The 20,940-nt window shown below is 48.0% G+C and overlaps 4 protein-coding genes across 4 annotated transcripts; 1 reads left to right on the top strand and 3 right to left on the bottom strand.

Annotated features, from left to right (window-relative positions):
* The first annotated feature begins 4,726 nt into the window (after nucleotides 1–4,726).
* Nucleotides 4,727–10,247, top strand: gsg1l2a (gsg1-like 2a). Its single transcript, XM_084677353.1, has 5 exons — nucleotides 4,727–5,129; nucleotides 6,029–6,076; nucleotides 6,868–7,020; nucleotides 9,162–9,273; nucleotides 9,755–10,247. Exons 1-5 carry the CDS (start codon nucleotides 4,727–4,729, stop codon nucleotides 10,080–10,082), a joined length of 1,044 nt encoding a protein of 347 aa, XP_084533479.1. The 3' UTR covers nucleotides 10,083–10,247.
* Nucleotides 10,243–13,553, bottom strand: LOC146252955 (heparan sulfate glucosamine 3-O-sulfotransferase 6-like). The gene is made up of 2 exons (XM_084677352.1): nucleotides 13,099–13,553; nucleotides 10,243–11,494 (listed from the first exon to the last, which is right to left on the bottom strand). Exons 1-2 carry the CDS (start codon nucleotides 13,551–13,553, stop codon nucleotides 10,828–10,830), a joined length of 1,122 nt encoding a protein of 373 aa, XP_084533478.1. The 3' UTR covers nucleotides 10,243–10,827.
* Nucleotides 13,554–15,221: 1,668 nt separating this feature from the next.
* LOC146252954 (protein NATD1-like) lies at nucleotides 15,222–17,692 on the bottom strand. The gene is made up of 4 exons (XM_084676800.1): nucleotides 17,681–17,692; nucleotides 17,041–17,263; nucleotides 16,774–16,892; nucleotides 15,222–16,645 (listed from the first exon to the last, which is right to left on the bottom strand). The coding sequence occupies exons 1-4, from the start codon at nucleotides 17,690–17,692 to the stop codon at nucleotides 16,523–16,525; spliced, it is 477 nt and encodes a 158-aa protein (XP_084532926.1). The 3' UTR covers nucleotides 15,222–16,522.
* On the bottom strand, nucleotides 17,463–20,723 carry dhrs7ca (dehydrogenase/reductase (SDR family) member 7Ca). The gene is made up of 8 exons (XM_084677924.1): nucleotides 20,586–20,723; nucleotides 20,107–20,170; nucleotides 19,711–19,873; nucleotides 19,502–19,614; nucleotides 19,056–19,266; nucleotides 18,590–18,682; nucleotides 18,091–18,246; nucleotides 17,463–17,923 (listed from the first exon to the last, which is right to left on the bottom strand). The coding sequence occupies exons 2-8, from the start codon at nucleotides 20,125–20,127 to the stop codon at nucleotides 17,712–17,714; spliced, it is 969 nt and encodes a 322-aa protein (XP_084534050.1). The 5' UTR covers nucleotides 20,128–20,170; nucleotides 20,586–20,723; the 3' UTR covers nucleotides 17,463–17,711.
* Between the last annotated feature and the right edge of the window lie 217 nt (nucleotides 20,724–20,940).

Genomic DNA, 20,940 nt, shown 5'->3' with positions numbered 1-20,940 from the left:
TGTGTTATGTGTGTGTGTGTATGTGTGTGTGTGTGTGTGTTATGACGATGGGGATGTGTCGGGCAGTGTCATCAGTATGTGCTGAGCTCATAGCATCTTAACTAACTAATCTTTATCTGTTATGATCTCTTTGTGCTGTAATCAGACTAAAGAGGCCTCAGTATCGAGGACTCAGTATATCTGTATTCTGGAACAGCAGAATTACAGGCAGTTCTGTTCTGTCCTGTCCTCAGTACAGAGGGCCTCCTGAATATGGAAGGTTCCAGATTAGGAAGAGATTGAGAGAGGAAAATAATGAATGAAAGAGAGAGAAAAAGGGAAAACAAGGAAACAGAGGGAGTGAGGGAGTGGGCCTTCTCTCCTCTCTCTCCTCTTCTCTCCTCTTCTCTCCTCTTCTCTCTCCTCTCCTCTCTCTCCTCTTCTCTCTCCTCTCCTCTTCTCTTCTCTCCTCTTCTCTCCTCTCTCCTCTTCTCTCCTCTCTCTCCTCTTCTCTCCTCTCTCTCTCCAATCCTCTCTGTGCGTGAACGTTTCAAATGTGTATGTGTGTTTCACATGTGTATGTGTGAGGACAGTCTGAATCATTTCCTAAACGGCCCCTCGTACTCCGTGAACTCTGTCTCTTTGGATCTCCAGTAGGTGGGGTGTTTGTGCAAGCTACATACAACCTGACCCGATAACCCTGACAATGGGCTTACACAAACCTAATAGTGTTCTACTGCAAGAGAGGGTCTTCTTTATCCTCATTGTAAATGCTTGCATCAGTGCTGCATGTTACTCATCTTCATCTACGGATCATGGAGCCCATCCTAAGGTCGTGATCGAGAAGTGAAACTGCAGGATGGATGGATCAGGCAAAACATTCAAAAATCCACCTTTTTTTACATGCAGAGAATACAATACAAATTTACAGGCGTGCTGTTATTCAATATACAAGATTGTTGAGTTATATAATCAAATGTTTGTTGTAAGATGATGACATAATGTCACAGAGATGTCTCCCAATGTAAAGGAAACATCATATTTTTCCTCCAAACCGATTAAAGTGTTAGTCTTTGACCATGTTCTGCGATGCCCGAGGGTATCATACATCAAACTGAGGGATTAAAATGATGCTGGTATTTCATCATTAAATTCAGGCACGGCAGTGGGAACCTTCGCCTCTAAGGCGTGTGGTTCAAAGTATTACAGTACAAGTATCTCAGAGAGACGAACATGAAACATGTTCCCCTCGCATGTCTCCTGTTCAGGTGAGGCTTGAGTAAGAGCATCACGCCGGAATAGATTGTTCAGGTAGACTGTGTCCTGTAGACGCTTACATGTGCTTCTCATCATGTTGGCTGGTTGGGCCAGGGCACAGAGATCAGCTACCAGCGTGATTACACAGTGAGTGGATGAGTGTAAGCTGGTACCTGGTACTTCTCTCTGATCCCTGCTGGTCCTGGAGATGGGCACGGAGAGAGAGATGGGAGGTGTGGGGGGGTGGATGGATGGAGAGAGAAGGGGATGGACGTAGAGAGAAGGGGATGGATGGAGAGAGAAAGGGATGGAGGGAGAGGGGGATGGAGGGAGAGAAAGGGGGATGGAGGGAGAGAGAGGGGGATGGAGGGAGAGAGAGGGGGATGGAGGGAGAGAGAGGAGGATGGAGGGAGAGAGAAGGGGATGGAGGGAGAGAGAGGAGGATGGAGGGAGAGAGAGAAGGGGATGGAGGGAGAGAAAGAGACGAGAGATAAGGACAGGGTGAGAGGGGGATACACACGGATGAACAAGGTCACCCCCCCCCCCCCCCCCCCGCCTGGCAGGAATGGAGGGGCTGGGATTGAACATAATCTAATCCCACCATTTGCAGCTGAAGCGGTGGATGTACCTGTGTAAGCGTCCTGGTTCCATGTTTCAATCGCTCGGTCATCTGGCTTTAGTCCTGGATAAGGACAAACGACAACATGTTACATGAATACAGGGAACTTCTGAGAGTCATTTTGTATTGGGTGACGTAAAGGGTAGAGAGTAGAGGAAGGTAGGAGACAAACAAATCTCCGATTGAGGTAAACTAAATCTAATTGTCCGTCTAAAAGATTACGAAACAGACAAATTGCTCTAGTGAAAGAAATGACATGAAATGGACTTGGAAAACATAGCATCGCATCACCATAATCATCTTTATCTTAATCGTCATCCTCTTCATCCTAACCCTAACCCATCATCATTATCATCAGCATCATCATCATCATCATCATCCTCATCATCATCATAACCCTAACCCATCATCATCATCATAACCCTAACCCATCATCATTATCATCATCATCATCATCATCATCATCATCATAACCCTAACCCATCATTATCATCATCATAACCCTAACCCATCATTATCATCATAACCCTAACCCATCATTATCATCATCATAACCCTAACCCATCATTATCATAATAACCCTAACCCATCATTATCATCATCATAACCCTAACCCATCATTATCATCGTAACCCTAACCCATCATTATCATCATCATTATCCTAACCCTAACCCCAGTGCCAATTTTAGACTCTTTTTAGGGGTGCTCAAGCACACCTAAATTTCATCTCAGCACCCCTAAAAATAAAAATAATAAATAAAAATATGAATGATTATCATCTTAAATACGTTTTATTGCTCTAACGTAAGAGTTGCAAACATGTCTGTTAGTGACAGATGACAAACAATGACAGGTTCAAAGGCCTTTAAACAGGTTTAATATCCAGTGTCGCCATGCATCTAGTAGTCTGCCAGTAAAACCAAAGGAGAAGAAGTAGGTAGTTAATTTAATGGCTCATATTTTCATTTTTTTCATTCATTCAATATTTAGCATAATAATAAATACATGTATTAATTGTTATCCAGTAAAATTTGTGATTTATTAGCAAAGGGGTTTGACACTTTTGCAAGACACTGTATCCATGTCACATTCTCATTGGGGGCTGAGTCCCCCTAAGGTCTGATCCTAGAATTGCCCCTGCCTAACCCTAACCCGAACCCATCTTTATCATCACTTCACTATTTAAACACATTGGATTTAATCACTCATGCAATCAGAGCCACCTCTTTCAACAGCAGTACCAAGGCTTCATACACACTAGTTGTTTTCATTCTGTGCTCCGGGTTGGCTGATGTGGCAAAGGAATACCGATTTAAGATTTTCTGTTGCTCATTTGAAGGCATTAACAATGTTTGTGTTTTCTGCCATTTTTTGTCAGGGGGCCCGACATCTGGAAAGAAATTATACACCCCCGCCAGGATTAGGACTGCGTCATTTCTGACCACATATCTTATGCTCTCGTGCATACTTTCAGAACAGTCATTCACTCGGTAGGACGGAGACTTTCGATTTTTGTGCCCTCTTACCTACCTCCTTCTCCTGCCGTTGTCAGGCTACAAATATGAAGTGCCTTTCCCAAGGACACAAAGTCATTTGGCATTGCGGGGAATCAAACCGGCAACCTTCTGTTTAATAGCCCGACTCCTTAACCGCTCAACCATCTGACCCCCACACATCAGCACACACCTAGCACACACATTCACCATTAGACCAAGGAAACAACTATGGTTGGAAGGCTGCTTCGGGGAAGGTGTTTAGCAATGAGTAGCAAATATCTTTAGTGAAGGGAAGATTACTTTGATAAAGAGGAATGATGAGCTTCTCTACCGTCCTTGTCTCAAGTCCTCCTGCAGAATGTAATTACAACCTCATGAAAAATACATTTTAGTCATTTAGCAGACGCTGTTATCCAGAGAGAAAAATACAAATCCATTTGCTGCAGAGCCAGAATCAGTTTTCTCCTGACATCTGTCACCTCTTAAGCATATTTCCCAAAGCAGTTTTCCTGCATTTCCATGGAACATCCTGCCTAAGTCAATCAGCAGGTCATCAAAGACCAGCGGATTTATTGTGTAGGCACACGCGACATGAGTCACACACACACACACACATACACACGCAGGGAATTTCCTTGTGTCATTTACAGCTCAATGACTGGCCTCTTTTTGAAATCAGCATAGCTGTTATACAAAAAAAAAAAAGATTTTTATGAAATAAAATAAATGCTAAAGATTTGTCTGACGCTAACTTTTTGAGGGGCGGAAGAGAGATGCCGACCTTTGAGCAGTGCACCAGATTGAAGAGTAAGCTGGAAGTAATCTTTTTTTATTGCTATGCTCAAAGAAATAGGCTAAGGTTTTAGATATGACAATAGACCAAAGGTCTTGAGCATAATTTGCCTTTTAAAATAAATAACAGTCAAAGACTTACTTAGGGGGAGGAGAGAGAGATGGGGATGAGGCTGGGCAAACGATAGAGAGAGAATAAGAGATAGGAAGAGAGGGATAGAGAGAGAGAGAGAGAGAGAGAGAGGAGAGGAGAGGAGAGGAGAGAGAGACAGAGAGAGAGAGAGAGAGAGAGAGAGAGAGACTGAAAGAGAGAGACACTGAAAGAGCGAAAGAGAGGGAGAAATAGAGCAAGTCAGAGAGAGTTCAAATGAACAAGGGACCGGCTAAAAGACTCAGATGATTGGTTGTCAGGGAGCCTCGCGGGGCAGAGAAGGGAAAAGGAGAAGCAGGACAAAAAGAAAGACAGAATCTATCCGCCGGACTTCATCCCCCACAGCAAAGGATGATCACCGCAGCATGCCTACACCTCATCCACCACAGACCCTCCGCCGCAACCAGATTATGAAGATTTGATACCATTTTATGGAAAACACGTCTGGCGACATATCAAAAGCCTGGATTAGTTGCCTTTTCATCTCCTCTCGTGTCTTGGACAGCCGGCCGGCCAGCGCCGGCGGCAAGACCATGGGGCTGGAGCGAGGCCAGCGGGCGTCCCTCGCCATCACCCTCAACTTCGTGGCGTTCGCCTTTGCCGTCTCGGCCGTGACCACCAGCTACTGGTGCGAGGGGACCCGGAAGGTGGTGAAGCCGTTCTGCACTGGCCCGGTCACTGTGAGGCAGTGGTACTGCATCCGCTTCAACAGCTCCAACATCAACGACAGCAGGCTGGTCCAGTACATCTGGGAGAGCGGAGAGGAGAAGTTCCTCATGAGGAAGTTCCACACCGGCATCTGGTTCTCCTGCGAACAGGCAGCAGACATGAACGGTGAGGGGTCGGCGTGGGGGTTCCAGCCGCTGGAACGCGCGGCACTCTGTATGTGGGTTCTTCGAAGAGTTTCTTGAACGGTTTTGAAGAGAAATTGAGTAACTTTTAAGTACACACTTGTCCTATTGTAGAACAGGTCTGTGGAGATTTCTGGAAATGTTGCACAGATACCTCTGTAACAGTTCTATGAAAGGGTCTTGAACAGTTCTAGAATGGGAAATAGGTTAGAAAACCGTTACTGTACTGAATGTAGAACAGATTTAGGACTGTTCTGTGTATATTAAATGAACAGGATGTTATCCAGTAGGATCAGAAGAGGATCAATTTAAATCAACTTTCTACAGCCATTTGAGTTCATTCAAATGTTTTGTTTAAAATGACGTGTCATAGAGATGTCTTGTAAGTTCAACCGAATATTACAAGTATCCTGTATGTCCATTGTTGCAAGACTGAATTTTTAGGGAAGCTGTTTAAACTCTAGTCTAGGAACAAGCCCCAATTGTGTGTTTTGTTGTGGTTGGCTACTCAATTTGAACCTGAAAGTGCAAGGTTCATCTTTAACACCAGTGTGATGTTCCTCCACATGATCATCTCTGCTCTGATGAGAGAGCACCCAGGCAACGAGCTGAACAGTAGGAGAGAGAGAGAGAGAACTAGAAAGAAAGGGGAGGGAGAGAGAGAGAGAGAGAGAGAGAGAGAGAGAGAGAGAGAGGACAGAGAAGGTAGGGGGAGAAGGATGAAGAATGGGGGAGAGAGAGAGATATACATAACTATATTAACTATAGTCAACTTGTATACCAACGATGTATACCAAAGTGTTACAGATTTAAATATATATATAAAAAATATATTGAATAGCGAAAGAATATTAACAAAGGCATGTTGTTTCCATCCTGAAGGGTTTGACTGCAGAGACTTCTTCGAGATTGCACCAGAACATGAAAGAGGTGAGAACCTCGCACACACACACACACCTCGCACACACACACACCTCGCACACACACACACCTCGCACACACACACACCTCGCACACACACACACCTCACACACACACACACACCTCAGCAGAGACACTAAACCCTCTACTACCGGAGGAACGGTCAGTCACATATGAGTTGAGCACAAGACGCGTACGCTTTCAAAGGAACCATCCGGAAAGGTTTTCCTCAGACTCAACAAAAACAATGATACTCTGCACCCATAACATTCTAATGCAGTTAAATAGCTTAACTCTGTCTGGCTTGTTCTGTCAGTCAGGGGTAATACCGTTAAACTAAACCCGTTTACAAACATTAGTTAATTAATCCTTTCGCGTTTCCCTCCTTGTGGTGTGATTCCTGCATCTATGCTGTCCATGCTGCCTCCACTATCCCCTCACCTGTGTTCAGGTGGGTTGTGACTCTACTGTTGCTAACCTGTCCCCTCACCTGCGTTGCTAACCTGTCCCCTCACCTGTGTTGCTAACCTGTCCCCTCACCGGTGTTGCTAACCTGTCCCCTCACCTGTGTTGCTAACCTGTCCCCTCACCTGCGTTGCTAACCAGTCCCCTCACCTGTGTTGCTAACCAGTCCCCTCACCTGCGTTGCTAACCAGTCCCCTCACCTGTGTTGCTAACCAGTCCCCTCACCTGTGTTGCTAACCTGTCCCCTCACCTGTGTTGCTAACCTGTCCCCTCACCTGTGTTGCTAACCTGTCCCCTCACCTGTGTTGCTAACCTGTCCCCTCACCTGTCTCCAGGTGTGCTGTGGCTGTGCATTGTGGCAGAGCTCCTGTACCTCACGCTGCTCTTCATGGGAGGAATCTTGATGACAGTTGAACAGTGTCCTTGCTTCAGCGTCATGAACAAGCTCAAGCTCAACGCCTTCGCTGCCATGTTCACCGCACTGTCGGGTAGGACACACACACACATACACTACACCTATACACACACACACACACACTACACCTATACACACACACACACACATTTTAAAAAGGAAATCTGAGTGAAGTGAAATCTTAAGGGGAAGGCTTTTTGACTGTGACACATTTCTTAAACTAACAACCTCGCGATGTATGTAAAATAACCCTGCATTAGATACATTTTGTTACATCAATAACTTGATTCTTTCTAAAGACATGCTCCTACTACCTGGCCTTTTCTGGCACTTTGTAAGGCTCCGTCCCCACAAAAAAATACTATGTTGTGTGTCCATCAAACACGTAAACACTGGGTGAGTGATATCAAACATGACCACCACACAAGGGCTCCAGACCATGTCAGCCCCAGAGCCATGATAGGACTACGGCTGGCACGCTGCTGCCCGTCTAATAGGATAGAGACGCTGGGTCAGGGTCAGCCGTGAGAGCTGACCCTGAAAAGAAGCCAATGTTTGGCAATATCAGGCCACTGGGGGAGGGGGGCGGTTATGTAATAAGAACCTGGCAACCCTGAGCTTTGCTTTATCTACTGGTCCACTGCCCCTCAGCACAGGCTGGCAGACACGGACAGGGACCTGAGAGAGGACGACACAGAAGCAGAACATGAGAGGAGGAGGAGGTAGGCGGAGAGTGAGGCAGGGAAGGAGAGAGGTAGAGACAGAGGCAGAACATGAGAGGAGGAGGAGGTAGGCGGAGAGTGAGGCAGGGAAGGAGAGAGGTAGAGACAGAGGCAGAACATGAGAGGAGGAGGAGGTAGGCGGAGAGTGAGGCAGGGAAGGAGAGAGGTAGAGACAGAGGCAGAACATGAGAGGAGGAGGAGGTAGGCGGAGAGTGAGGCAGGGAAGGAGAGAGGTAGAGACAGAGGCAGAACATGAGAGGAGGAGGAGGTAGGCGGAGAGTGAGGCAGGGAAGGAGAGAAGTAGAGACAGAGGCAGAACATGAGAGGAGGAGGAGGTAGGCGGAGAGTGAGGCAGGGAAGGAGAGAGGTAGAGACAGAGGCAGAACATGAGAGGAGGAGGAGGGCGGAGAGTGAGGCAGGGAAGGAGAGAGGTAGAGACAGAGGCAGAACATGAGAGGAGGAGGAAGTAGGCGGAGAGTGAGGCAGGGAAGGAGAGAGGTAGAGACAGAGGCAGAGACAGAGAAATTGTCTCCCTACAGAGTTTAGAGTTGTTGGTGGGCAATTGCTTTGCTTCCCTTTGCTCCTGTCGGTCGCTGTTTCTGTTTCTCCCTCGCACTCCCGTCATCGCTCTCTTTCACTGTCTCCGCCTCTCTCTCTCTTTCCCTGACTCTGTGCTTTATACCCTGTATGTTGTCCTCATATTAAAGTTCATGTCGCCCTCAGAACGGTGACAGCTCAGGGGTCACACAGATGTCATCGTCAGCTGCATCCCATCAGTAATCACTCTCTGTTGGGATTCACTCATGTTTCAATCACTGGTATCCAGCATGTGAGGACAAAAGCTAGCTAATATGTTCAGATAAAATGCTAGTTGAGAGCTAGAAAAACGTTAGCTCAAAGTTAGCCTGCGCTAGAAGGAGGAGGGCTAGAGGGCCATCCAAGGGCTGTGTATGCTCTGCTCGCCGCCTCCAAGGATTTGACGGTTTGTGGACTAATCGGATTGGAGCTGCGGCAGTAGTTTGTGCCGTGGCAAGGCCTACTCACAGGAGTCCCACCTCCTCCTCTCAGCCCCCCTCTTTTTCCTCTTCCCTCCATCCTCCATCTCTCTCCCCCATTGCCCCTTCCTGTCCCCTTTCCTCCTGCCTCCTGCCCCTCCTCCTAACCCCCCCCACCAACCACCCCATCATAAACACTAATCCCCCAGCAGCAGGCTGAGAGGAGCCTTGATGAAAGATGGACAAGAGGCAGCGAAAGGACACACACTCTCTCTCTCTCTCTGCATAGGCATTTCTCTCTCTATTTTGATCACACACACCTGGTTACATACACAGCAATTTTCTCTCACACACACATATACTATAAGTTGAGTAGGTGTCTCATAGTTCCTCACACACACGCACCTCACTGTAACTGCTCCTTGTATACTGTGCTGATAGCTCTGTGTTGTTGTGTGTGGTGTGTTTCCCCCCCTGACCCCTGACCCCTGACCCAGGCCTGTGTGGCATGGTGGCCCACATGATGTTCACCACCATCTTCCAGCTGGCCGTTGCCATAGGACCGGAGGACTGGAGGCCCAAGACCTGGGACTACAGCTGGTCCTACATGTAAGTGTAGCAGAGGTGGTTGGAGGGTTGCAAGGACAGGAGTTCGATTTGATCAGAACAAAATAGAGGATTATATCATACAAATATCAAAGGGTTGTGCCTAGTACAACTGCAGGCTAAACATAAATCACATAGCGGTTATAGAACTGAAAAGTTCCTCACCACGCATCATAGATTTACGTTGATGTTGCTCTGTGTGGAATTTACTTTTCTCATGCCCTTCAACTCATCCTCCTCCTCCATCCTCTCCTCCTGTATTCCCTTCCCTACTTTTGACTTTCTCCTCCTCTTCCACTTTCTCCTCCCTCTTCTCCCCCCTACCATCTCTTCTTCTTTCCTCCACCCTCTCATCCATCCTCACTTCCTTCTCCACCCCTCACCACTTCCTTTTCCGCCCCATAATTTCAACCTTCTTTTCTCGCCTCCACTTCCTCCTACGTGTACTCCCCCCCCCCCCCCCCCCCCCCCGTCTTTCCCCTAGCCTGGCGTGGGGTTCTTTTGGTACCTGCATGGGTTCTGCGGTGGCCACCCTGAACCGCTACACTAAAACCATCGTGGAGTTCCAGTACAAGCGTCGGAACGTCGAGAAGAAAATGCGGATTAAGCAGAAACTTCTAGAACTGGATCTTCCGGAGCAGATGTGGGACATGTACCTGACAGCCGTGCCTGCTGGTACTGAGGCTGACCTGGACCTACCGGACACGGTGCCCGTTAACGGACGCAAACCGCCCAGCGGGACCAAGTACATGGTGGGCCTGGATAATGTTCCAGATCTGTACCTGGGGCGGCAGGCGGAGGAGTACTGCTAGAGATGACGACCACAACCTTGATCCAGGACTGAGTCTCATAGGAGCTGGGACCCTGCCATGCTCCGTGAGTCAGACCAAACACACACACACGCATGTACACTAAACAACCTGTGTATGTGTTTGTGCCTGTGTGTGTGTGTGTGTGTGTGTGTGACTGTGTGTGTGTGTGCCTATGACGTGAGTGAGGACCAGTCCCTTACATAGATATCATTTTAATTAGTTTTTTTGATGACAACAGTGTTGGAAATGAGTCTACGCCAAGCCAAAGTACATATCAAGGGTGTAGGACTGCCCCCTAGTGAACTGAAGTTGTAATCACCTACTGTAAAACAGTGCTGGGATGCAGTGGTTTGTAACTGTAATGATGTTGGTGCCCTCATGTGGACTAATATGGTATTACAGCATCAAAACAACTCCCATAATGGCCATCGACTGTTACTGCCAAACACATGTCAATCTACAATGAAGTGTGCTTGTGTTTTGTAAGATCGGCTTTATCTGCATTAGGATCAAATGACATTAAGACTGTTAAGACAATAACATGAATAAAAGCTTTAACCAGAATATGACGTCCCAGAGTGTCTTAGTCTTAGTCTTACAGTGTAGCAGAGGTGGTTTGGAACCATGCTCTGAGAAATTAACAACCCTATACATCTGCACGTGGGAGTCCTAATGGTCTAATGGTAGCATTGTGGTTCAAGATGAAGACACAAAATACAGTCAATGAGGCCTGGAGAGTGGGAGACTAGTACCAGCCAAAGTCCTGGCCAGCCATCTGGTAGAAGCGCTGGTTGTGGGGCCTGTAGAAGAGTTTGAGGCTGTGCAGGGCCTGGGGATGGATTTGTACGTGTGGCCGGCCCTTGGTCCTCCCCAGGCAGTGAGGCTGGCTACTCCCCTCTGGCTTCTTAAGACAGGGGAAGCCCTTGGTCTTGTTGAAGTAGAAGTGCTTGTCCGTGATGATCCTCTGAAGGCCTAGGAAGTCCTGGACCTTTCCTACTTCCCCGGCCGGGTCGGAGATGAGCTTCTCCCCACTGACCAGGTGGATCTGGGCCCTGGGGAACCAGGCCAGCCAGCGCTCCAGGTGCTGGGCGTACAGTCCGATCCAGATTGGGCTCCAATGGGAGTCCACCTCCCCTATTTTGCCTCTGGCCTCCTCCGCTTGCCCCCTCCGGGGCTCCTCCCCCTCGGTCCTGTTCCGGAAGGCGAGGGCCTCGAAGCTGGGTACCCTGGGAGTCTTGGAGAGGATCTGAGTGTAGTCTGAGACCGCCCGGGTCACGGGGTCACGGACCACCACGATCAGCTTGACCCCCGGAGACATGGACCAGACACGGGCCGGGCTCTCTGAAGTCACAAAGTACCGGGGGGTCTTCTCCAGAACCACCTGGCCCTCCAGGGCCCGGGGCATCAGGCTCCTTAGGAGGGGGTAGACGGAGGGGCGTAATGGGGAGGGAGATTGGGTAGGCGGGGGAGAAAGGGGGAGGGAGAGGGATAGGTGGGGGAGGGCAATTGGGAAAGGTAAGGGAGAGAGGGTGGGGGAATAAGTGGGAGGTCAATGTGGGAGAGGGGGATGAGGGAGGACGGGGAGGAGGGACAAGTTCAGATGGAGGGGAAACAGGAGAGACGGGTTCAGTGGAGAGAGGGGAGGTTTAGAGAGAGGGGAGGTATAGAGAAATGTCATGAGCACAAACTGAACAACATATCCGATGAAACCAAATCCATCCAGAATATTCCCTCTGTCTCTTTGCAGCATCTGGGTGCTGTCCATGTATGCTGTATCCCTATGCTGTATTTATATACTGTATTACATGCTGTTCTATATATATCTAAATGCTGTATTCTTACTGTATTTCCTGAAGGTTTATATCACCTGGCACCCATTGTCTCTCTCATAAGGCCTCCCTCACTCCAGTCTCTCTCTTCAGCCTCTCTTTCTATTCTGGCCTCTATCTCCAGCCTCTCTCTACTCTGGCCTCTCTCCAACCTCTCTCTCTTTCCAGCCTCTCTCTCTCCATGGTCCTGTCCCCTCCATCACATGACAGGCTGAAGCCACTATCTCCTTGTCTCTCTCTTCATTTAACAACATGTAATACCTGGGAGGAGGGAGATGGCTGGCAGAAATAAATAAATAACAAGAAAGCTGTACAGCGAGTAAGAGAGGAGAGAGAGAGAGACAGAGATGAAGAACAAGAGGAGGTAGGACACAAATACAAGCTAAGTCCATTAGCGAACCCACTTTGATTTTACCCCAGAGACAAATGTCAGCGTTCGCAGAGTGAGCGCGCTGCTTTGTGTTGCATTGACTTGCTGCCTGGCGTTTTCACTCGAAAAAGCGCTCAGAAGAAAGGATGGCGTTTCAATAGGCAGCTTGCTGGGGTCCTTTCACTGCCTCAGCATGAGGGAGCTGGCCAGGCCTGGGGGGGGGGGGGGGGGGGGTTTGTGGAGAGCGTACTCACTGTTATTGTGAGCAAGAGGTTTTCTTCCCATGGTGGACGCAGGAGAAGCAGAGATGGTTCTAGAATGGTCAAGCTGACACATAGGGAGTTCTATAACGGTCAAACTGACAATAAAAATGGGGCGAGAAACACACATAACTCAGCCTACACTAGCATCCTATACGGACATGTCCTCTTACTCTCTCTCGATCCCTATGGAACCCCTCCTCGCTTTCTCTTTCAATATGCAAAAGAGTGAGAGGGAGAGAGAGACAGTGAGTGCTTCCATATGGATGGATGGATAGTTGAGGTTCCCCACCTCTCTCTCTCTCTCTCTCTCTCTCTCTCTCTCTCTCTCTCTCTCTCTCTCTCTCTCTCTCTCTCTCTCTCTCTCTCTCTCTCTCTCTCTCTCTCTCTCTCTCTCTCTCTCTCTCTTATATGTCTTTTTCTCTGCATTTTTTCCCTCCCTGTCTCTTTTTGTCTGTGTGTGTGTTTCTTGGCATCAGCATCATCACTATGAACTTCATCCATCCTCATCAACAACAATACACTGCAGGTGTATTATAAACCTATAATAAACCTACCTGTACCAATTCAACCCTCGTGCGTAATGCCTGTCAAAAAAGTGAGGCTCCGAGCCAAGCGCGCGAATGTCTGGGTGAAGTCGAAGAAATTCCAAAAGCGCTCGTGTTCCACCTTTCTTTACCCCTATGATGATGGCTTGCGGGAGTCTCCGGGTCGCGGTCCACTCCTTGCTGGGAGTGACCCCGTGCACACTTGGTTCAACCGTTATGCTGGCTGTGGGTGTTGCGCGCACTTCAATTAAATCCTTATTGCCAAAATACGTTTTTTTGCTGTTTAATTCTGTCCAACGCAATTCCTGCGATGAGTGTTTCAAGTGCCTCGCGGTGTCATTCAGACCGGTATCACAGCAGCCGGAGAGGATGAAGTAGAAAGAGGCAAAGACAACCGCCAGAGAGAACGTGAAGAGAAGTTTCTGCGAGAGTCGCGGGAAATCTTTCAGGTGCGATACAGCCATCCCGTCTTTCGCAAACAAACAGAGCCCATTCTAACAACAAGCCATCACTTCGTTCGGTAAAGCTATATTTTATGTAAGCATAAGATCCTAATCATGATTCCATGCCCAAAACAGCGCGCCAGCAACTCTGAGCGCGCAGTGCCAAATACGAATGTTCCAATTGGTGCTGGGGCAAGTCTGTTGCCTCACCGTTCATCTTAAAAAACACTGTTCCATATCTGTCTCTACGGTCCTCGGTTCCTCATTGTCGCCCACTTTCTTGTAAAAAAAATAAATAAATAAACAGATCGGAAAGCAGGTGTATCCTTTGGAGATGCTTCCACAAGTCTGTAGCCTGGACGGTCAAGACAGGAAGACAGGGTACGAGTTTCATACCGTCAAACCCGATTAGGAGTAGGTCGGTTGAAAGTGAGATTGCTAAAGAGACTAATCCTCGGAAAAAACATATCCCCCAAATCACACATGAGATAGACCCTGTTTGCACGGAACGATTACACGAAATAGGATTTGTTTTTTTTATTAATCTTTAACGCTATCGCATTCTTTGCGTGTGCAAAAAATTACAGGAATAGAGTCAAACTAAAAGTATTTATGACCTAGTTCTTGACGTATTTTGCTTGTTTAAATATATCATGGAATGTTTTTCTTCGCGTTATCGTTACACTTGTGCCAGGCATGACATCAGATGAAAGCAGGAGTAAATAAATACCAGATAGGAGAAGATAATCTGCAGAGGAGCTGTGTGTGTGTGATTTCAGATTATTTAGACTGTTTTCACGGTATCCTAGGGCCAATCTCTTTCATGGGGGGTCAGCCAATATAACAATTATCTTTAGGTCAGTTGCCATCACCTAAACTCAGTCTCCAACTCTGCCAAGAGACCTTTCAAATGCCCCCACCCAAACCTAGGCCATTGGTTAAGAGTTAGGGTAAGGTCAGAATGACATTTGGTCCCACCCTGACCACACCATACCATCACCACACCCCATCTCTAACCACAGCCTACCCCACCCTCACTACACCCTAGCCCTGCCACACCCTAATCTTCCCCACACCCTACAAAACCGTTCCCCGTCTGAAACAAAGCCCAGTTTCCAGGGATGACAGAGTTGTCACATGGGCCAGAGTAAACGTGGTCCTTTATCCCCTACCATACCTGCTGCCAGGCTTGCCCAGCAACCCCCCCCCCTCCCCCCGCCAGGCTGACCTGGATTCGTCACACATCTGCTATCGCTGTAAAATATGAGTTGGAGGGTTATACCCGCTGTGGGATTACAGCCATGCCTCGTACAAGGCCAGGGACTCCATGTCGACCCGTCTGTTAGCAGGGATAAAGCCCTGTTTGTTCCGGAAAAATCACCGGTCTACTGGATTAACATCTGGAAAGGGGTGGATGGAGGGTGGAAGGGGAGGGGCACGAGGGGTAACGATGGAGGAATGCTGACCTCTCCCAACCTTACCTTCTTCCACTCCTGCGCAGGCAGGATGCACTGTCACATCCCTGGGGTCAACACCCGATGCTGCATGCAGGAGCTTTCATGTGGGGGCGACTGTGTTCTGGGGGTTTAAACCAAATGCACCTTAAGTTGTTGCTCAGGTGTGGGAGGAGACTGCTAACAAACTACCCTGTGCTTATCTATGTAGTAGAACTACATATATATAGTATTAGTTATAGTAAAAGTGTTTTACATTACATTTAATTAAATTATTCATGTTATAAGTTGCAGTATTATGTTAAACATGACATAGTAGTGGTGTTTAATGTTATGTTTATGTATGCACACAGGCTGTAGTCGTGTGAGCAGCGTTCTCGTGATCTGGGAAGACGCTGGGGTGAGGTACCGTCTTCTTAACCCTAACGCCCTGGCCGCAAACCCATCTGAGATAAGCTCACGTAAGAGGACACCCTCCACTTCCCTCTCCTGAACAGAGGCTTCCAGAACACTGGGTCACCAGCGTTCCATGCCAGGTTTGAGGAGGTCAGGCGGTACATGCGTGGTGGAGAATAGAGCTCATCTCAAGGGCCTCTGATCAATTCATCCCCATGAAGGCTTAAGGAGCCACCTCATCTCCACCCAAACTCACGGAATAAGAGACGCTGATTGCATAAACCAAGCGCCCCTCTCTCAAGAGCTCTCTGATATTCATTTCACACCATTAGCTCACAGGGGAAAGACACAAATTACCATTTAGAACAGACGCAAATAAACCAAGATCCTTCTTGAGTATCTGCAGAATAATAAAGGTCTGAATGTAGAACTGTCTGTTGCTAAGCCCCTCCCACCAGAAGTGATGGGTGCTGTGTCATACCATTGGGGCCAGGAGGACAATACCAAGCTGATTAGACCATGATCCCTTAAACCCAACGTCACGCTTGGCAGAGTATCTTTCCCGCCCTCAGATTATTACATCCTTCATGGATATCCAAGATAGATTAATACAGAACCTTGTCCACTGGATACAGCATGCTATAATCTGATTTACTGTTCGACGTAAATTCAACAAAAGTAAAAAATAAATAAAAAATACGAAAATGCCTTCAAATGAAGTCTGTTCTCTCAGCCTGGCTGTCTTGAGAATAAATGAGAACAACTTCACTTAATCTTTTTTTTTTGTTTTGTATAATTTACGTAAAAATAATTTGCAGTGAGATTACACTTGTACAAACTGATAGCATCAGACAGTGTCTGTGTATCTAATAGTGATTTAGTTTCACTCCTTAAACACACACACACACAACATAAACCCACACAACACAAATGTTGTGCATATGTGCAAGCTAGTCTACAAGATGCAGGGCACCAAGTGTATAATTCATTCAGGACATTCATCCATTAAATTATTCATGTCAGATTCTAAGGCACAATCACAATGACAGTTATCAACACGTATAAAATGTAGGCTGAACAAGTACATTAATTCAAGTATTTGATGTTCTTTCCATCATCACTCTCATACACCGCCCTGTCTCAACTGTAACCAGTGATGTGCGTCTTGTAACCAAGGTGAGGGTTCTCTTCTATGTACTTCTTGATGTACCAACAGGACACGTGCGCCTTGAGCTTCTCCTTCACGAGGAAGTCTAAAGCAGCCTGTATAAGAGAGAAGAAGGAACGAATGGAACTTTCCAAATGAGAATCATGTAGTTCTGCAACGATTTGTTTTTAAATAATAGCCCAGTGTTTGCCACCCATCAGACCGTTACTCCGTTTATATTTACCTTAGACAGCCTCGCAGCAACTCCTTTGCCTCTGAACGACTCGGGTACTGTGGTTGACATGAGATCCACCTCTTTCTCTCCGGTGAATTTATACCTCAGCACCGCGCAGTCCAGGTGCTCTGTGTCGGGGGCAAAAACGTTTGACTGAAGGGACGGATTCGTCATGACATAACACGTTTCCAAGTAGGCCTTATATGAACACCGGTCTCGATTTAAGATCTCCCCCCTTGCGTAAAGGGCTCAATGTTGGCTCTCTTTGGCACTCACCCGCCTCGCCGTCCAAGCTAATGGTAAAACACAGGTTTTTCCGGTCATGTTCCACTGCCAAGTCATTACCACTTCTCGTCATACTGAAAGCTGAGAAAGGTGACTTCATATAACGCGTGCTATTTACTGCACAGATACGGGAAAACATGGATTGTAAAGCCATTTTCCATTCCTCACAAGAAAACACTGTACAGCCACAGCGACCGCACGTTTGAGCCTGTCTCTACAATGTAGAGTCTACATGCTGCAATAAAGTATCCACAAGGAGGCGCTCACGTAACGAAAATCTGACAAAGAGCAAATCAAAAAACGCCATAGTGCCAAATATTTCTCTTGTGGCATCGTGAAATTGCTTTGTCACCCTTGTGTCTTTAGAGACTGCTTTGACATGTGCCTTAAACAAATGAAAGAAGCCAGGATAATACATCTAAACATCGTTTATTTTGCGGTTGAGTGGTTACAACATTTCAATAATGTCCTACTTATCATTTGAACTCAATCAACCAAGCTTAATCTGTGTTTCATGAATGAGGGAATGAAAGTAACAATATTTCATCTGTTTGTTTTCATTAGGGTTACGGGATCCCATCATCTCTCCATCTCTCTGTCTCTCTATCTCTCTGTCCCTCCATCCTCTCACCTCTCCTTCCATCTCTCCATTCCCTCAGTCTCTACTGCTCCAGTTTCTCTACGGCCGCAGCGTTCCTCACGCCGGCCGCCATCACGGCGAAGAACACGTTGGGGAAGAAGGAGCGTGCATAGATGGCGGCCTTGGGCAGCGAGCGAGCCATGACCACTTCCTGCTTCCTGCTGCTCAGCGTCTTCACCAGCTCGGCCGCCGCCTCCTTGGCCGTCACGCCGAAGACCGACTTCCTGGAGAACACTGGAGGGGGGGGGGGGGGGGGAGAGAAACGGAGTAACCACCTATCACACCTCTCTGTTTGCGTCTGTCTCTCCACCTTTCATCCTCCTCCGTCTCTCTCTCCCTCCCTTCTTCCCTTCTCTCTCTCTCTCTCTCTCTCTCTCTCTCTCTATCTCTCTCGCTCTCACCTGACCAGACGGAGGGTGTGGGGCTGTCCTCCTCTGAGGGTGGTGTAGGGGAGCTGATGAAGGTGGTGCTCAGAGTGCTGACCAGGATGCCGTACTCCTGGACCTCGGCTCTCAGGCAGTCAAAGAAGGCCTGCACCGCATGCTTGGAGGCCGCGTCTGGGGCACACACCACATGCATGTGACATCAGGTAAAGGGTGTTCAGGTGAAGGGTGTTCAGGTGAGTGGTTGTTGAGTGCTGTTCAGCTACTGTAAGTTATGTTTGGTTGACTGTTGTTGTGTTCAGGTGGAGGGTGTTCAGGTAGAGGGTGTTCAGGTGAGTGGTGTTCAGGTAGAGGGTGTTCAGGTGAGTGGTGTTCAGGTGAGTGGTGTTCAGGTGAGTGGTGTTCAGGTGAGTGGTGTTCAGGTGAGTGGTGTTCAGGTGAGTGGTGTTCAGGTGGAGGGTGTTCAGGTGAGTGTTTCCTGTGTGGGTGTGCAGAAGGTGGACCAGCAGGGACTCACAGGTGGTCCTGAAGGGCATGGCCAGCTTGCCCTGGATGCTGTTCACCAGCAGCAGGTGACCCGTCCTCCTGGAGATCATGGAGGGGAGCAGGCCTGCAGGGAGGAGGGTGGATGGAGGTGGGGGTTGGGAGAGAAGGGGGGGGTGAGGGTGGCAGGAGAGATAGAGAACGAGAGAGAGGACAGAGGAGATAGAGGGAAAGAGATGGGGTGCAGAGAGAGGTGTGTGTTCAAAGGTGGCAGGGGACAGAGAGAGAACAAATAGTGACAGGAGTATAGATAAAAATAAAAATAGGTTTGGAAGGGCAGGGGGAGATAGACGAGAGAGAATCAAGGCAAGAGGGAGAGAAAGTGGGACAGTGATAAGATAGTTACCTGACTTACCACGCTTACATCATCACGCCAAATAAACAATCAACCCGTATTTTCCCTGTCGATATTAGCACTTGTATTTTCAGAGAGGCGTCACCTTTGGCCAGTGTCACAGGTCCGAAGTAGTTGTTGTCCATGACAGCTTTGTCCATCTGCAGAGACAGGTTCTGGACGGGGCCCCGCACCTTCAGACTGTTGTTGAGGATGAGCACGTCCAGACAGCCGTAGCAGTCCAGCACCTCCGTGATCACCTCCGGCAGGCACTCCATATCTCCAAAGTCCAGCTGCACCACCTTAGGGGGGAAGGTCTGGGGGGGTGGGGAGAAGGGAGGTGAGAGTGAAGGAACCCCCCAGGGGGAATGTCCATGTCACTTACTGTAAGTCGCTCTGGGTAAGAGCGTCTGCTAAATGACAAAATGTAAATGTTAACATATCCTACAGTATCTGTGCTTGTCTCTGCTTGGACACATGGATGTTTCCTCTTGGTCTAAATGTAAACATTAACCGTGACCAGGGTTTTGGATTATCGCTGGTGGTACTGACCAGACTCGGGTCAGAAGCATTGGCCAGCTCCTCAGCCAAAAGATCCAGCCTCTCCCAACTCTTCCCACACAGGATCAGTCTAGCGCCGCCTTGGTGGAAAATCTTGGCACATTCTGCCCACAAGACGTAGAGGTCAAATGTAAGGGTGCTACCCTGAGAACTTTACGATCTGCAAGCTTTGACGACATCGTAAACTGTCTCAACTTTACCTCTCCCGAGAGCGGAGAGAGCGTCGGTGATGACCACCACCTTGTTGCGTACGGTAACCTTGGAGACGAGCCGCAGCACAACAGAGTACAGGTAGAACACACCTGCCGTGGCAACCACTACCAGCGGCACCAGCAGGATGATGGTCAGACTCAGCTCAACGTTCTGGAACACACACACACACACACACACACACACACACACACACACATATGAATGCAGGCACGCACAAGAGCACACACACAGGCACACCGCACAAACATACATAAACACAGACGTGAATGTGCACACACGATCACACACACTCATAAACATCCTAGGAAAATATGGTTACTTACGACTATTTCTACAGTCAGACAATACTAAACATTGGAAGCAGTAATTACGCAGTTTCTTACCATTAAGCTATCCAGGTCCATGATGATCCAGCTGGGTCATCTAACGTCTGGCTGTTCCGTCACCCTGGAGTGAAAACAATCACGTTTTATAAACAAAACTGTGGAATCATTCAGACAATACGAAACAACAAGCAATACTGAATGAGAGTCTAAAGAACAGCAGTCTAGGATGACACCTTCAATTCAAGTTATACAGACATATTGATATATACATGTGCTGTATGTTCCTATGATCCATGAGGTGGGAGGTGAATGAATAGGGCTTACAGTAGGTACTTCAACACAAGGCCTTTGCTATCAGCCATCAAACTAACAGTTTCTGACCATGTGGAGTGGACTGCAGCTGTCCCCCTCTACCCCTCCCTCCCACCCCCGCCCTCTCACACACACACACATACACTCTTCACACACTTACACACACACACACCACACCACACACACACACGGAGAGTGTTATAAAACAACTGAGAACTTCTTACTGTCAGTCTCCTCTTTAATTCCTGGGGAGAGCTCTTCTCCCTGTGTTCTTGGTAATTTCCTCTCTGGAGTGACTGAACAGTAGGTCCCTGCCTAACTCCCTCCTACAGAGACCCTGGAGGCTAGCCTCCTCCTTGGTCTCTCCTCTGCCCCCCCCCCCCCCCCCACCTCTCTCAACACCCAGGACTGGATCTCTTTTAATAGCACACAGCTGAGTCAGTCGTTTTGCCATGTACTGTAGGATGTAGGCATGTTATGTTTAGCATGGTAGCCCCGGTCATACACTTTAGAAGCCTGGGGAGGGGGGAGGGGAAAGGGAGGAAGAGGGGGAGAGACAGGTGTCAGTTGCCAAAGCTC

This window comes from Hypomesus nipponensis, chromosome 17 (assembly GCF_054491055.1).
Source record: "Hypomesus nipponensis isolate SF chromosome 17, ASM5449105v1, whole genome shotgun sequence".
Lineage (NCBI taxonomy): Eukaryota > Metazoa > Chordata > Actinopteri > Osmeriformes > Osmeridae > Hypomesus > Hypomesus nipponensis.
Note: the sequence above shows the minus strand (reverse complement) of the source record. Positions and strands in the feature narration are given on the sequence as shown.

Coding starts and splice junctions, on each gene's coding strand:
- dhrs7ca (XM_084677924.1), bottom strand. CDS start 20,127: ATGGACCTGGATAGCTTAATG. Junction 19,874..20,106: donor TGGACCTGGATAGCTTAATG/GTAAGAAACTGC, acceptor TGTGTGTTCCAG/AACGTTGAGCTGAGTCTGAC. Junction 18,247..18,589: donor CATGCCCTTCAGGACCACCT/GTGAGTCCCTGC, acceptor TGTGTGCCCCAG/ACGCGGCCTCCAAGCATGCG.
- gsg1l2a (XM_084677353.1), top strand. CDS start 4,727: ATGGAAAACACGTCTGGCGACATATCAAAAGCCTGGATTAGTTGCCTT. Junction 5,130..6,028: donor ACAGGCAGCAGACATGAACG/GTGAGGGGTCGG, acceptor TCCATCCTGAAG/GGTTTGACTGCAGAGACTTC. Junction 9,274..9,754: donor GACTACAGCTGGTCCTACAT/GTAAGTGTAGCA, acceptor TCTTTCCCCTAG/CCTGGCGTGGGGTTCTTTTG.
- LOC146252954 (XM_084676800.1), bottom strand. Junction 16,893..17,040: donor TAGCTTGGACGGCGAGGCGG/GTGAGTGCCAAA, acceptor CCCCCGACACAG/AGCACCTGGACTGCGCGGTG. Junction 16,646..16,773: donor TTGCTGCGAGGCTGTCTAAG/GTAAATATAAAC, acceptor TCTCTTATACAG/GCTGCTTTAGACTTCCTCGT.
- LOC146252955 (XM_084677352.1), bottom strand. CDS start 13,553: ATGGCTGTATCGCACCTGAAAGATTTCCCGCGACTCTCGCAGAAACTT. Junction 11,495..13,098: donor CGAGGGTTGAATTGGTACAG/GTAGGTTTATTA, acceptor CCCCCTCCTAAG/GAGCCTGATGCCCCGGGCCC.